The 16,613-nt window shown below is 35.4% G+C and overlaps 1 protein-coding gene across 1 annotated transcript; it reads right to left on the bottom strand.

The window, feature by feature from the left end:
* On the bottom strand, positions 1-9,871 carry TESMIN (testis expressed metallothionein like protein). Its single transcript, XM_082059394.1, has 7 exons — positions 9,541-9,871; positions 7,772-7,848; positions 6,272-6,363; positions 5,571-5,642; positions 3,348-3,485; positions 1,073-1,199; positions 1-175 (listed from the first exon to the last, which is right to left on the bottom strand). The coding sequence occupies exons 1-5, from the start codon at positions 9,656-9,658 to the stop codon at positions 3,428-3,430; spliced, it is 417 nt and encodes a 138-aa protein (XP_081915520.1). The 5' UTR covers positions 9,659-9,871; the 3' UTR covers positions 1-175; positions 1,073-1,199; positions 3,348-3,427.
* Positions 9,872-16,613: the final 6,742 nt, after the last annotated feature.

Genomic DNA, 16,613 nt, shown 5'->3' with positions numbered 1-16,613 from the left:
TGACATAGTAGAATATCTTTATTCTTTTAAGCATAGATGCCAAAAATATTTAAGCATGTATGATTAACTTAGCATAAAATGTCTAAAAACAAAGAACATAGTTTTTTATACAATCTGTAAATTCATTTAGATGACTTTTTTACTTTCCAGGAACACAGCAGCAAATAGCTTACTCCTGTTGGAGAACATAAAATCTACTATTATGCTAACAGTGAGAAGAGGAAGAAATGTCACAGAGAAAATGTCCGCATAAAAAAAAATGAATAATCAAACATAAGCTATTCCAAGCTTGAAGGGAAACTGGATTGCAAATGTAGGATTCAGCAAATTTCAATCCTAAATGTTATGCACATAAAAGATTTTCCCATCACAAACTCTTGTACTTTACAATAGGAGTAAAAAAGAAGTCATCTTCTCCCTTTCATGAGGCTCATCTGTCTAACAAATCTACTGTTGAACAAAGTCTGGTGTGGGTTTTTCTTCCAACAGAAAAGGCCAAACCTACTGACAACATTGCTTTGCAGACATCTGCAGACAGCAGAAATAAGTTGCCAAAACAAAGAAGACCAAAAGCTAAACTTAGTAGATTCTCGTACCTCTGAAAATTCAATTGTTTTACAATTCATAAAATAGCCAAACTAAGATAGCAAATTCTTACTCAGTTTTACTGCATCTCCACTCATATAAACATCCAATAAAGTAATTTTAAGCTAAGCTTACTTTTAATAAGAGTCTAGGTAGAGACTGAAGAATTGGCTCAGAAAACTGTAACTACAGAGAAAATACGTTTCATTAGAAAATATAATAAGCTTTCTACAGTATTAGGTTACTCAGAAAAATGTTGGATGTTGTGCTGGTTTCACTTACACCAGCGTAATTCAGAAAGAATTCAGCTGAAGTCAATGAATTTATTCCTATGAAAGGTCTAAGTAAAATCATTAACTAACAGAATTGTGGAGACTATGGCAAGATATAAATATTAATACTTATTTGCTTTATAACAGTGAACATTATTCAACTTTCAGTCCTTTAGATTTTAATTATGCATGTAGGAGCTGGGATAAACACCTACCAAATTCCTCCATGATCATTCGCTCAGCTAGACAGACAGAGTAACCTCTTTTTTCTGCCTCTTCAGCTTGCAGCAGAAGACAAGCACATATTGCATTCACTTCTTCCCAAGACATACATACAGCTGGCTGCCGGACAGGGGAAAAGAAACTAGTATGAAATATCTCAATTTTAAATACACAAAATACCTTAAAAGACAAACTGCAAAACACAGTTAAGAGTTGGAATACAGAGCTGAATCAGAGTAGCTGCACTGTTACTGTAAGATACATCCTCGTAGGAATTTCTCTGTCCTACACTCAATAGCTTCTGATTCTAACAAATTGCTCCTGAGTTTTTCTAATTTATCACATGGATGACTGTGTTCACACTACTTAATTAATCTATGTAAATGCTGCCCAACGGGTACAGACAGAGAAAGGTTATACAATAAGCCTCTTCCTCCATCTGCATGAATTAGTCAGATTGTGTTTCACATAGAAGGAAATGTGTTAAAAAGGCCTAATCAGGGTCTAGGAGGTACTAAATGTAAATTCAGTCTACTTCTGTCAAAGGAAACAGCACCAAGGCCCTCAAGGATTCCTTGAATGGCACCTTAGCAGCCTTGCTTTGAAGAAACTCTCAAAACTACCAGTCAGTAACATCATAACTCATTATACTATATTAATAACTCTACACAGACTACAGTGCCATCCAAGCAAAGGCATAACCTGGCACCATAAATACAGTACTGACAACAGAAATTATTAAAATATTTTTAAAATAGTTCATCAGAAAGTATTTTAAAAATTGAATTAAGAATTTCAAGGTAATGGTTGTTGCAAAAAAGTAAAGAAAATGAGGTATACAAACTGAAAATTACTGGAGTAAAGCTACCTAAAACAAATTTAGAGGTGGTTTAACTAATTTTAATTGTTATTAACGGGTGTTTCTATTTATTAGGTAAATTACTATAAACCAAACAAAAAAGAGATTAGGCTACAAGTGTGTTAGAAAGCATAACAACATTGGGATAGTATAGCTTTCTTACAATATTTTACAATACAAATTGCCAATACAAATAAAGTTGAAAGGATGTGGACCAAAGGAAGAGGAGATCAGAAAGAAGTAGTGATATAAACATGCTTATTAAATGAACATCACAAACATAGTAATAACATGATTTTCTAAGTACTTATTTGGTCAAGGTTTAGTTAGAAAGGAATTCTTGAACGGAGGAAAAATTAAGAACAGAGAAACTGAAGGAAAAACATAAAGTAGCTAATGGGGGAAAAAAGTTGAGAAAATGAAATATGTCACCAATACATAAGTAACAGGTGTTTTATAAGCAGAACTAATACGTATACCCCTGAACTCTGTATACTATATTCTTAAAGGGTAGTTATAGCTTCTCCTTGAAATACTTTTTTTTTTTATTTATAGAAACAAGATGGCAAATGCTATGCAAAGTGATTACTTGTATCTATCATTTTATCCACTACTTCTTAGATAATTATGAGAATGGTTACATGCAAAGTTAATGAAGTCAGACCAATGGATTATGTGTTGTTATTTCCAAATATTCACCTGTCTTTCCTCAATTTTGGTAACATATTGAATGCTGATGTTAAAACCGGACTATTTCCTTCCTTATTTCCAATATCCATGTAGTTTATCACATTCAACTGTTTTTTTTCATCTGGACTTTCTTCATAATTTTTGCAACCAGTGCATTTGCAAATAGAGGAACATACAATTTTAGCCTGGTAAACAAAGAATACTTAGAGTAAAAATAATATAAATCTTAAATTAAACACACATTTGTGGAACCATGGAAGCTATACCATCAGGGACTTATTCTAGATGTGCTGGTCTTGGATACTGCCAGAGTGAAACCATCAGTATTAATGCAGTAAGGAAGCAAGACAATTTTTTTCCATGGATTCTCTGTAGAGACTGATGCTCTGTGCATGGACAAATCACTCCTCCCCTTTGTGGATAACTTTGTAAGATAACAAAATACTACAGATGAAAAGAAACTACCAGGATTAGCACAAAAACATTCCTCATTTCTTCTGGAGCAAGGCATTGGCTGAGAGCTCCTGATACCGAAAATTTTAGCTGATCAACTTCACCCAGATTCAGCTTTTAAAGACACAACAAGACAGAGACTGTGCCTCCTACGTTCAAAATGTTTTATGATGAAAAATGCAAAGAAGTGATTGTTTTTAGCAACTACTAGTTAGAGAATATAGTCAATGTCAAAGTAGTAACTGATGAAAGTTCACCTGACTCACCTCAAAGCACTCACAATAATTCTTGAGGCATCCTGAGCACTTGCAATTACATCCTTTGTTATAGTGATGTTTAATTTCTCCTAGTTTCCTTTTCCCAATCTTTGGTAAGAAAGCTTATGGGTTTCTTTCAAGACAGGCCTAAGACAAAAATTGCTAGATTGTGGGAAATCCAAAGAAATGCTTTTAAACATCTGAATGACTGTCGTCCAATATTTAACAAAGAAGTTCTTGCCTTCCACTCTTATTATTGCTGGTGTGAAGCACATGGATAAAGGAGTCTTCCATGGCAATGAGAGCAGGAATTCAAAGATTCCAGAACACTAAGTGACTTGGCTCTGCCATAGAAAGTAACTCACATTGTCTTTATGGGATAACCTAAGTGACCTATCCACTTGGGGCTGGTTTTCTTCCACTGCTGATGCAAATTTCACCAGAAATAAAAAGTTCTCAGTGAAGAAAGAACCCTTGCATACAAAGTTACACTCATCTCAGAAGTTTTAAACATATTTTATTAATGGCCCAATAAAAAGACCATTCACTTAAATCAGCATTGGAGTGGAACAGCAGGTTTTGATTAGGTGACAAGACCTCACAATGCCACAGACTATTAAAAGGCAGGTTAAAGAGGTTATATGCCCTCTATGTACAGTATTTATAGATGGCACAAGTATGCTTTCATCAGTGACAAATAAGACCTATTATGCTTTACAAGATGCCATCTACAGCAGTGAAAGGAGTATTTAGACACCAACAATCCCATCAGCTGAACTACAGACAATTTCAAAACTAGTTGTCGCATAATGACAGCAAAAACTGCTGTGGCTTTGACAGTTTGGATATGGCAAAGCTCTAATTAGATCAACATCTTGTACAATCCCAAAATTATGTGAATGATACAAAAAGAGTTCTGGAAAGTTGCATACAAGAAGCACAAAGCCATTAATATATCCTTAAAGCATCAGCAGTAGAAATTACAAAACATAACATACATATTAGATTGAATTATTGCCCAGATTGTGCAGTTTGATACACACACAAAAAACAGCCTACATATTATTCTTTATTCCACTAATAAAATCAGTCTCCAAATGTAGAAGCAACCCGCTTCTCACTAGTGCAGGGTTCAGTGTTGCTGCCAGGAGAAGCCAACTTTGTGTTTCTGCCTGAGTCAACCAGAAAAACTAATACAGACAACTGCAGAAGATCTATCAATGAGAATAATAATTTGGCTAGCAATATTTTTTTTCCTTTAACTACTATCTGACTTTGGGATACAATAAATTCTCCTTCAAGTGACAAAATTTTCTGAATAAAATTGGGTTTGAATAGTTCCTTCCATGAATAAAAATTATCATTCAGTTAAGACATCACTAGTATTAATCCAAAGTATCAGAAGTACTATAAAAATAAGGGAAAAACATACCTCAATTTTTTTGTGTAAGAATACTACAGAGGCAACACTTAGCTTTATTTAGCTTAAAAATACTGTATTTCAAATACTATAATGACTTGAAAAAATAATGCTACTATATTTTTCATATATGAAGCTGATACCAATGTGTACTATGCTTCTTTTTTCATTTTTTTTTATCTTAATGGCTGTAAGTCGTTCAGTTTCATGAAGTTGATTGTTGCAACAATTATTGCAGTTGCAGTTTTTGCAAAAATCACCATTGGCAAAGCAATCACAGTATCTGTGATTAACATGAAAAATAACATAAGAAATGAAAATATTAATTGGTTTAAGCGTAATTTTAAAAATTTAAATTCTACTTCTTGGCAGAATATTCATTTGCTACTCATGAAAAATGTTCCTTCCTTTGTAATTTAATCACATCCAAACCTAGACAAAGAGCTTCCCCATCTCTTTAAATTTTACATTTTGTAAAATACACCCAGTTCCTCAAGGGATCAAATGTTAATTACCATGTGTACAACTCTGTGCATATTATCGATGTATGAGAGCAGCAGCAAGACAGAGGAATTATATTTTAGTATACAGCATTTACATTCTACATAGGATTTTCCAGACATGCTCTGTTCAGACATGCTCTGAACAATTATTCTAGCTTATTAGCCTGTGTAAGAGTAGTTTACATCAATTGTGGATCTTTCTAACTCAGTATCAGATTAGTAACATTTGACGCATATGTACTATTCATTTGTCCTTTCATCTATACACTGTTATTAGCATTTATTAAATGTTGATAAACTATTACTCACAATTTAAGACACTGAGGTTTTGTGCAGTTACATGGTTTCTTAGACTTTGTAACCCCTGCACCAAAAGGTAAGCTACACAGGTTGAAAAAAGCAAAAAATTAGAAAAAAATGTACAACTACAAAGAAAACTCATTATTCTGTAGTTTTGAAACAATACGTATTGACTTTATTTTTTTACACCAATATTGGTGCTATTTAACAAGTGTGGTCTCACAGAGTATGTGAGAAAAAGAGAATAAGCAACCTGTGATCTCCCGCCATCCACCAGCTGTCACTACTTGGGACAGGTCTGCCCTCAGTCATACAACCTGGCAATGGCTGTGCAACTGCAAAGCTTCCTCACCTTTCACAGCAGGGTTGTTTCTGAATATTATTAAAGAATTCCATTAGTGTTAGAGATACAGGCTAAACATATGCTAATTCGATTTGGAATCATCCATTAACTTAGAAAATTAAATGTTTTTTCAGGCAAATGGACAGCACAACTACACTGATCCTAAGAAAACCTGAAACCATGCTACATAGTCTTGACTGCCAGCCACTGGAATAATGACTACCAAGATACATACACAAAGCATTCTTACAGAACTGCATTTTTGTTACAAGAGAGCAGCAGCTATGCAACATGAAAATGTCTAGGAGTCATTGCCACTTAAAAATTCAAAAATCATCATGGATGTGAGATGTTTCATGCATCTTACCCCTCTGATGTCATTTTCACTTGCCCGTGCATATGTGATTCCAGATGGAACGTGGCAGTGCTATCTACTGGTTGTAATGGTCCATTTTCAAACTGTTCAAGATAAAATGTATATATCCTGTTTACAGTAACTTTTTCAAAAATAGTCTTATAAGTTAGAAGAGAAAAACTAACACAAAGAAAATGCTTCAGGGATAATATAATTGCCAAAGTTACTGATAAAAACTCATGGAAGTAAATAGTCAAGAAAATGGCATGCATCTCCCATTGGAGACCATTCAGTATGTCAGGAATCCCATTTCTCTCAATGCAAAGAACAGCTTTCAGTGCTGCAGTGTTGGCATGCTATTTCCAATTTAGTGATAATTCTAGGTTCAGATGCTTTTAATTCCAGCAGTCAATTGAAAATGGCTAGTGACTTCATGATTTACATTATATTCAGCTGCAATATGTAATCTAATTTGTTGAAGAATAAGCAAAATTTTTTAAAAAAAGAATCAGCTCACAGGCCAAGAAAACACACTGCAGATCTGTTGTCTCTTCAGACTTATGATTAGTAAGGGCCTAATTACAGAGACAATGGAAAAACAATTAGGATTATGCTGATATTACCAGTAATGGAGGGACAGTAAATAATTGTAAATCACTGTTATTTTAATAGGTGATTTATCTAGCTGACTTTAAAGGAGAGGAAAATGACTATATTTAAAGCAAAAGAAGAAATCTAGGAAACAACTGATTGGGGATAAAGTTAGAGAAGAATTACAAGCCTGTCTACATCATGTCTACAGAATGTTTAGGTACCAATTTGCAGATATACCACCTTTAGACATTAAACGCTTCCTAGGTCATTGTTCAGTCTGACCCTTGAGCTTTTCTTCCCTCTTTTATGATAGCAGATGTTATCCACAAACTGTCTGCCGTGTTTGTACTGACATTACATATTCACTTAACAGAAAAATTTCAGTGCTTTTTGCTAACAGTGCTTTTGGAAGTTAACACATGAGAAGCCAAGCATCTACAAAGATTTTTGGTTTTCTGTTCAACTTTCATTAACAAAAAAAATAACTGACAAAAATTATACTTAATGACTGTTAAATGCTAATAAAGAAAAAAGAGTGTAAAAAAATTCTACTGGAATCCCTCTTCTGGTAAAAGTCAATTTGCATTCGTTCACTCCAAGAGAGTCTTAAAATGGTTCTCAGAAATAACATAGCCTATATAATACCAAATTCAAGGTTTCAAAACTGGAAGAAATACATTTTTCTTATAGAAAACTGTATTTTTAATTCTGGTACTACTTCTAGAAAATGTTGAAATCAGAAACCTTTATACACAGAAAGTATACTGAGTGCAGAACCAACCTGTCCAAACTAGCTAAACTGTCTTTAGAAAATGCATAAAACCATTACTTGCCAACATAGACTTAACAATACATTTTAAGAAAAGGAAAAAGACTGTATATTGTACCTAACAAGTTTAAAGGCTAAGGCTTCTTTACCTCTTGTTCATTGAGAACCAGTTCACATGGAACAGACAAAAACTGCCCCAGTACAGCTCTTACAGGGCTGTCTACATCTGAAAAGAAGACATTTACCTAAAGATAGCAGAACTACTCAGAGTGTATAAAGTTTCATTTATGCATAAATATTTTTTGAATTAAGCATACAAGTAAACTGGTATCTTCAACTTATTTTTTAATAAAAAAAATACCTGAGGCTGTTTGTCCTCTGATAGCACTTTCTCTTACAATTTAGTTTTGAATCCAAATTAGTCTACGATAAATAGTGTTAATGAAGGACCTAGAAGTTTTCTCTCCAGAAATGTTTTGTCTTTGCAAAAAAGCAACAATAAAAACGTGACCATGCAAAAAAAAGCCCTGAGAGAAGAACCCACCACCAATTTGTCAGCTAGGAATCTGAGCATAGGACGTTTTTATTTTATGACATCACATACTTTTAAATTCAAATGCCATAGAGACATAAAATATTTTGATAAAATAAGAAAAATGTCAGAAACAATTAAATATATTTATCCTGAGTTCTTATTTTACAAATTTCCAGAGTTCTGAGAAAGCATCTGGAACAGAGGTCTTTAGCTTATGAAAAAAATTGCTGAAGACCCATGGAGCTTTAAGAATAAATCTTTGTGTGAGTCCTGTTAGAGAACTGCATATAAGTACATGAACACCCTAGCCTATGCTGAAAAAAGCAAACCTCACAGTAAGATTACAGGATGAATCTTACACCTGTACTTTCTTCCTTTCCATCTAAAGAAAGAAAAAAAAATGGAAGCCAAAGGACAGTTAAAGAGATTAGTCCCTAGAAACTTCCAGATTTAATTTCTGGATCTAATTCTTTTACTTGCTTTGATGATAGAGTAAAACAGAAGAAAGCTCAAGCAAATAAAAACTAAAAAACATATGCAAGTGAACTCCTCCTCAGCTTTTTCTTCCCTCATGTTACAGCAAGTGAATGAGAGTCTGAATTTTCTAAAGGAACATGATCTTTAATTTGAGTGTGCCTGGTTTACTCTTCTGATGGCCTCTGACAAACATAAGTAAACAGGCTCCATACCTGGAGCATCTGCTGAGATGCTCACACTCAGGACCTACTGATACTGAGAGCGATATCTGTATCTGTATGGTGCTTAATATTAAAAGGTTTTGTTTTCACATTGCAATCAAAATGCCTCACTGTAATAAAATAAGCATGTCAATAATATTTTTGAGGAAGCTATATTTAGGTAAAGAAATATTTCTTTAAATTAAAACTGAACAACACTCAAATACTTTGTTTCTGCTCAGATGAAAATGCATAACTCCATCTAATTAGCATTAACTTTAGGACCTCAGAAACCACTTTTTAAACTGATGGCATTTCAAGTTCTCATAATTACGTAAATGTTACTGAGGCATTTTGGATCCCAAGGTTAAAGTATACCCATAGGCCTCAATGCTGCTCTTCATTTACAGAGAAACAGTGACACTTGGTGGCAAGCAAGGGTATGCAGGTGCTTGTGCTAAATGTGCTTTATATGAGAATATATATATTAAAAACTTTCAATAAATTCAACATATCCATTACATCATTCTTATTACACTGAAGTGCCGTGCAATTTTTCAGCTACAAAATAAAATAATAACTGATGATAGCTGCATTAGCCTCGGCTCATCTCCCACTGTTGCTGCTTAAGGACATAAACGTGCAGCTGCACATTAACAATCTATAAAATACTATACAACACAGATAATTTTCATTTTTATTGTACCTGCTTGAAGGTAATTATGTTGGTCATGATACTCGGGAATTAGATGAACTGGGTTTAGTTCTTGTGTGCCACAACTGTTTACACAGAGTATTTGAGGACCTCCTTCCACCTGGCACATAACCTGGAATGATTAACTAATGATTAGCTTTCATCTAAGAAACTGTAATTCTAAGCATATAGATATGAAAAAATGGATCATTATGCATTAAGATGTTTGCTTTTTGACCCTTAATTTATTTTTGGAAGCAGCTATTGAGATCTAACAGGTCCTGTAGCTCCTCAATCTAGGTGATCTGGATTCTTGGTTCTCTAAGTTGTTCCATGGGGCTTTGTAGAGCATATTCTAACTATTTACTAGCGTGCTGGCTTCAGATTCAGTTCCCTAACCAGAACACGCCATTGCAATTATTCATATTTCATTTATTTAGCTGTGATTTTAAATCAAGACAATTCCTTTGGGTGAAGTAATCTTCATATTGTTTTCCTGTTTGTTTCCAGCTGTTAAACAGAAAATAATATGTTATATACATATATATAAAGTAATACTATAACTAGATAAAATTTGGACTCTGAGTCCAAGGAAGGGACAGCCTTATTATTCTTGATACAGCACTAATAAATAGGACTTCTTGATGCTAGTGTGGTATAAATCAGTTAATTTTCCTTAGCATATAATTTTGCCATCAGATACATTATATAACTACCACAGGGTTGGACTAGTTTCTGTGTGAACATCTGGATTCCTCTGATACACTGTGCAATGTTAATAACTTGCAGCCAGACTCATCAACACTTGAACTCTGAAAAATTGCTCTGTCTTGATGGTTCTCAGTAATATCACTAACTGCCTCTCTTACCTCAGCCTAAAATATAAAGTTTTAAATCTTAAGAGGCACACATTAAATCTACTTTAAATTCCAAACAAATACAATAAATGTAAAAATTTATCTGCATAAATCATATATTTTAAAGCAAGGATTGCATTGAAATGTAATGCTGAGAATAGTTACTTTACTTTGTCAATGGCAGAATTATTTTTGTTCATATTTCAAGTAAAAATATTCCTGAAGAATAACAATTAACAGTAAGATATTTCACAGTAACAATGGCATCTATGTTCTTCAACATCATGAAGCATCAACTGATTTCTAAACTGCCTTGGAGAAGTTAGGCAATATAGTCATATCAAATTATGCAAAACAATAATTAATCTTGAATTATGTAACTTGACTGAAGATCATTGGGATTTAGTCTAAGAAAGAAGTAGTCATCTAAGACTCAACTGCAAATCCAGTCATATCTATAAATCATGTTGTTCCAAAATGAACTTTTGTTACAGTGATCAACTACTGTGTGTCATGGCATTCCATCAGAGATGTGGTGCCACTTGCAGTTGTTGAAAACTGATTTATCACCTATCTTGCTGATCCATTAACTTATTACAGTGTCATCTTTACGTAAAGTCACACTTCTAGATGAAGCCTTGTCCCTCTCAGTATACACTTCAAAACACCAAATGGACAACCTTGAAAAACCTGGCTACAAAATTCCAGTAATTTTCAGAAATCTCCCTTTCATAAATACCTGAATTTCTATAGTTTGTGTTACACATATCTAGGAGATTATGTTTGAAAAATTCAGACATTTTAAGAGAATAATTAAGTTGCAGAGAACATCTCTCCATAGGCAGGGAATGCTAATGTTAAAGCCAGATTTTCATCCTCAACTCTTTTCCTTTATATACACTGCACATGTGGTACAGACGCAAATACTAATACTACGCCTCAGGGCATTTGGCAGTGTCCCAGTAGACAGTTTGTGTTCAGGTGGCTTTAGGAGAAGCCCCCTCCCTAACTGGCCTGAACCGGAACCAGATTATGCAAGTGGCAGACAGGCACCAACTAGACTCGAACCAATAGGAATGGAAACAGGTGAAAAATCTAGATGCTATTCTTCCTTCCTCCACAATGTGGCAGTGTAGGAAATCTATGCAGCAACATTTTCCTTTCCCTCACTTTTGTGAACAGATGAGATAGGACAGTATTTGAAAGAACATTTCACCCTCTGGTACTTAGAGTAAATCCCATTTTAGACGATTCAGCACTTGGACAGACTCTTTCAATAATAATGAAATCTTGCATGCATACTCACTATTTCATCATAGACAGAACCACCAGTCTGAGGTAAGCCACAGATATCACTGGAAGATTCTACTACATAAAATAAAGCATGTTTTGTTTACAAAAGAAAGATCAGTGTTTTATACCAAGAACTCCTTTACAGCATCAGTAAAAGAGATTCGATGTCACTACAGCATTACATTCTTGTGAAAGAAATATTTAATATTCTTTTTTAACAGGCTGGCTGAGGAAAAGAGATTTCAGTCTGGGTCTTTTGATGTCTTTAAAAGGTTTATTGTGCCCATCTGGCAAAATTAATTTAGCTTCAGGATAAAATACCTTGTAAGATCAAATCTAGCATTCAGTTTAACCCTGAGCAGGAATGTGAACAGGTAGAATACATCAAACAACTGTTCATGAGCTTACTGTCATCAGCAGCAACAGTGCAAAACTCCTAACTTTCATTACTGGTAGTCAAACTTCGAAGTGAAATAAAAACACTCTTCAACATTTCAACTCAGTTAAAAAAAAAAAAAAAGTGCTGCAAAAAGGAATATATTCTTGACAGTCCCCTGAAGGAATAAGGACATGGTATGAGAGGAGAGGAAAATCAAAAGTAAGACTGAACTATGTGGTTCAAAGCAACATGAACACACATGAACAAAGTGGTCCATTTTCCTTTCAAACATTCTTAGTTATAGTAACATCACCAGAAAAGGCTCATATTGCAATTTGCAAAATCAAAAAATTAATTGGTTTAGCTATTTAAGGCCTTCACTAAGCTTGTAAGAGGAGAAAAAGAAAATAAAATCCCCCTCAGTCCTCATTTAAGCAATTGGTCAAGTTTTGTAACTGCGAGGTACTGTTTTGGATCCCTTTAAACTGATCATAACAAATACATTTATTCTCACCTGCAACTGGAGGTATGAATGATCTGAACACCTGAAGAAAAGAATGTTTGATTTAAAATTATTTTCTGCATTAAATGATTCATTTTTAAAAGCTAAATGAATAAACAAAAAACTGACTTAAAGTGACCTTAAAAATTGGAAGTTATTTACATTTTAATTACATAATTAAGTACATAGATGCTACCAGCCAGTCAGCATTACCAGATACTTTTATATACCTTGAATATTTTTTCTGCTTTTTCTGTTCAACATATGTTTCAGATCTAATGCACTTACAACTATAAAAGCATCATACTTAATACCTACACTAGTATTTTCAAAAAAACCCCAAATGAACAGAAAATGAAATAAAGACACAAACCAGCCTTTTTCTAGTTTAAAATTAGAACTGACATTGTTTGACCTAGACAATTTGCTCTCTGTGCATGCTGTGCCCTCTCTTAATATAGACAGCAGTTTAGGAGGATAAGCAAGCAGCATAGAACAACCCATCAGCTTTCTTTGTTTCAATAAAATTACACAAGTAACCTGATAAGAATTTTGTTGTAATACCTTCAAGAAACAGTGCCGATTAAGGAAACATACAGCTCTAGTGTGATAAACCGTAAAGATACCAGGAAGTCAGTTGGTCAGAAAGTTTTTTTTCTATGTCTAGTTAACTCCTTGTACAGAGACTAACACATTTTCATTATTTTCAACATGACTTTGAAGAAAGAAACTGCTATGCCGTAATCACATATTTATTTTCTAGAGTCTTCCACCAGTCTTAAATCTTATTAACAGTTCAAAAGATCTAAGGTCTCGATTATTAAAAAACTACTGATAATATGGAGCATGTGTTTAAACAACCCTCCAAGAAAGAGACACTTTTAAACCATAACCATAACCTGAAATCAGGAAGAAAACCAAAACACCTAAGGTAACTGCCATGGTAGACCTCAAGTGTCTCAGGATGAAACAGCACTGAGAAACACACTAGTGTCAGCAATCATTTCTGTGATAGGATGCTTCCAGCACAGACAGCCTCACAACTGCTACCTGGTTTCAGCCTGGCACCATGGTGGGATACTGCAAGGGAAAACCAGATCTCATTTTCAATCAAGTAATTTCTGCGAGTTTTCATTTGCTTGGCATTGTGGTGGTGGTTTTTTTTGTTGTTTGTTTGTTGTTGTTGTTTGTTTGTTTTTGTTTTGTTTTGTTTTCTTAATGATTTTGAGTTTTGAATCTAACAACAGCACTGTTTGTCAAAATATTAACATGGAAAAAACATCACTGTTATACTTAATTATTTCAAGATAGCTTCTCAGAGAAAACCTCAGTGCCCTTCTAGAAGCAGCCACAGTACAAACTCAAAATTTGGAGATTTCTTCAGATTATATTCTCCATTCATAAACAAAGATGTGAGGACACATATGTATTCTACATATTAATAGCCTGCATTAAGCAGATGGATTTGGTCCTGTGAGCATCATAAGAAGTTTTATGCTGCATACCTTTCTAGATAGTCATTGATTCAACATAGAAAACGCAAATTCAAACTATAGAGAAAAACTGCCAAAATGTGGTGAGCAGTGGGAAAGCCCTCTCTCTTAGAAAACTAGTTTCCCCACAGAGATTTAACAATAAAGCCTACAGTTTACTGCTGCAAATAAGTTATTTTAAACTCATTTAGATTCTAAATTTTAAGATGACAAGTGTCTAATCTGTGGAACTAAAGAACAGGAGTTAATATCCTATTTCTACTTTGTACAAGTATCTAATGGTTGCTAATATATATGATAATATATAAAACCAAAGTGAGTATATTTGCGACATAGTAAGTTTTTTTAATGATGAAAATAACTACCCAGCCATTTAAAAATAACAGCTCAATAACATGGACAAAACAGAACACCATTCAGAACCATATGTTCACACGGCATGCTATTTCTGGAAATAGAAAACAAATTTACTTCTGTATTTACTACTAAGTTTGTCCTAGTATAAAATTTATGAAAGAACTTTAAACATTATGTGGAGCCCATATAAGTTTTAATGTGGCAATTACCCACATTTAAGTCACAAATAAGCATGAATATATAAAAAATTTCTGTTCCACTTAATCTTACTGGTATCATTCTGACATTTTGATCGACTGCTCCTTCAGCAGAGAAAATGCTTGAGGCTGGAACACTGCGATTTTTATGCCGCATCGCTAATGAAGAAATAATGTGGACACCATTTGAAGGCAGATAAGGTGAATGCATATGTTCAGCTTCTGGTATATTTAATTCCTTGTAATTTTCAAGATGTTCATCATCATCACAGCTGTTGTTTCCATATGGATACACTTCAACTTTAAATACTGTATTTTGATTGCCAATAGTAAGTGGATACTTGAAGTGATCTAACAAAGTCTCTCCCACATTTACAGTGCATAAATGATTGTCTTGACTAGACAACAATCCTTCTTCAGTTGGATTATTAATTACTGCAGTTTCCAGATTAAAGTTTTCAGAACTAACAGGGCTATTTTGACTAAATACTTCAGTTACAAGCCCACTGTCTATTACTGATCTTATATCAAGCAATATCCGATTCTCCATAGTCATGGACAGACTGTCAACTGGTTCATACTGACAGGGCAGGGCAGGGCAGGGCAGGGCAGGGCAGGGCAGGGCAGGGCAGGGTAGGGTAGGGTAGGGTAGGGAAACCAGCCCTGCCCAGAAGTTCTAGCTGCCCTCCCCCCTCACTCCGCATCACAATGCCAGTTTCCAAGGCAGAAGGGAAATGGATAAGCCCCACCTCCAACCCGGGCCCTCAGTAGAGGGCACGTTTCTGCCGCTTTCCCTGGGCAATTCACCTTCCTCCATAGCTAGCGTCCGCCCTCCAGGGAGTGGGGGGAACCTCGCGACAGACCGCTAACTGAGGCTAAACATGCGCCAGAGCGCGGCTTCCAGCTTCCCCCCGCTCCCACCACCAGCTGGGAGGGCCGAGGGCTTCCGTTCACGGAAGCAGCAGTGTGCCTACACACAGCCTGCGGATTTGGCTGGGGGCTATGGGGATTTTTTTGTTTGTTTTGTATTTAAAGTATAACTTCCCTTGGAAATTAGCTCGCATTACAAGGAGTGAAAAATTAACTAGGACCCTGATACTGAGTAATCCATGTAGAAGAGTGCTACTCGCCACTGGTAAGGCTGCACCTGGAGTACTGTCTCCAGTTCTGGGCTCCCCAGTGCGAAAGGGACATACCGATGAGGGTCCAAAAGAGCTACGAAGATGATTAAGGGCTGGACTATCTCTCCTATAAGGAAAGGCTGAGAGAGCTGGGACTAGTTAGCCTGGAGATGAAGGGAGGGTGCAAAGAAGACAGGGTGCAAAGAAGACAGAGCCAAGCTCTTTCCTGTGGTGCCTGGTGACAGAGCAAGAGGCAATGGGCACAAACTGAAACACAGGAGTCTCTCTCAGAACATCAGGGAACACTTCTTCACTGCGTGGGTGACCAAGCACTGGCACAGGTTGCACAGGGAGACTGTGGAGACCCTGTCCTTAGAGGTACTCAAAAAGCCATCTGGACATGGTATTGGGCAACCATCTGGTTGGGCCAGATGACCTCCCGCCATCCTTTCCAACCTCAACCATTCTGTGATTCTGTGAAAACAGCTGGCTTCCAGCTTCTGGTCTTAGAGCCCTTACAACTCACTATGTAAGTCTTGGAATTGTCACCCCAGTGCCATAAAGATTTCAGAGTTTAGAAAATGTACCACTACCTATGGCCATTTAAGACAGGTTTCCTTGAAAGCAGAAATGAACCTTAACTTTTAAATTTATATATTAATGTCTTCATTTTTAGGAAATTGTGTGTTTAAAAAAACCCCACAGCAACAAAAAATACCCGAAATAATTTCAAAGTACCCTTCATCCATGAAGTGCCATACTGTGGGAGATTTGAGGGATTTTCTTGAGGTTGTTGTGTGGATGGGTTTCTATTAGATAGAGATTTATTTCTGAACCAGCCAAAGGAATCTCAAGGCCAGCCCGAAGGCTGAAAAACAGCAGTGAA

This window comes from Streptopelia decaocto, assembly GCF_964273445.1.
Source record: "Streptopelia decaocto genome assembly, chromosome: 7".
Taxonomy (NCBI): domain Eukaryota; kingdom Metazoa; phylum Chordata; class Aves; order Columbiformes; family Columbidae; genus Streptopelia; species Streptopelia decaocto.
The sequence above is the reverse complement of the archived record's forward strand: the minus strand, read 5'-3'. Positions and strand labels throughout refer to the sequence as shown.

Bases quoted from the DNA above. Each gene is read 5' to 3' on its own strand.
- TESMIN (XM_082059394.1), bottom strand. From the start codon at position 9,658: ATGTGCCAGGTGGAAGGAGGTCCTCAAATACTCTGTGTAAACAGTTGT. The intron at 5,643-6,271 runs GTAAGATGCATG...CAACCTGTGTAG, and splicing joins GTGAAAATGACATCAGAGGG to CTTACCTTTTGGTGCAGGGG. The intron at 3,486-5,570 runs GTGAGTAATAGT...TTTTTGTCTTAG, and splicing joins AAACCTCAGTGTCTTAAATT to GCCTGTCTTGAAAGAAACCC.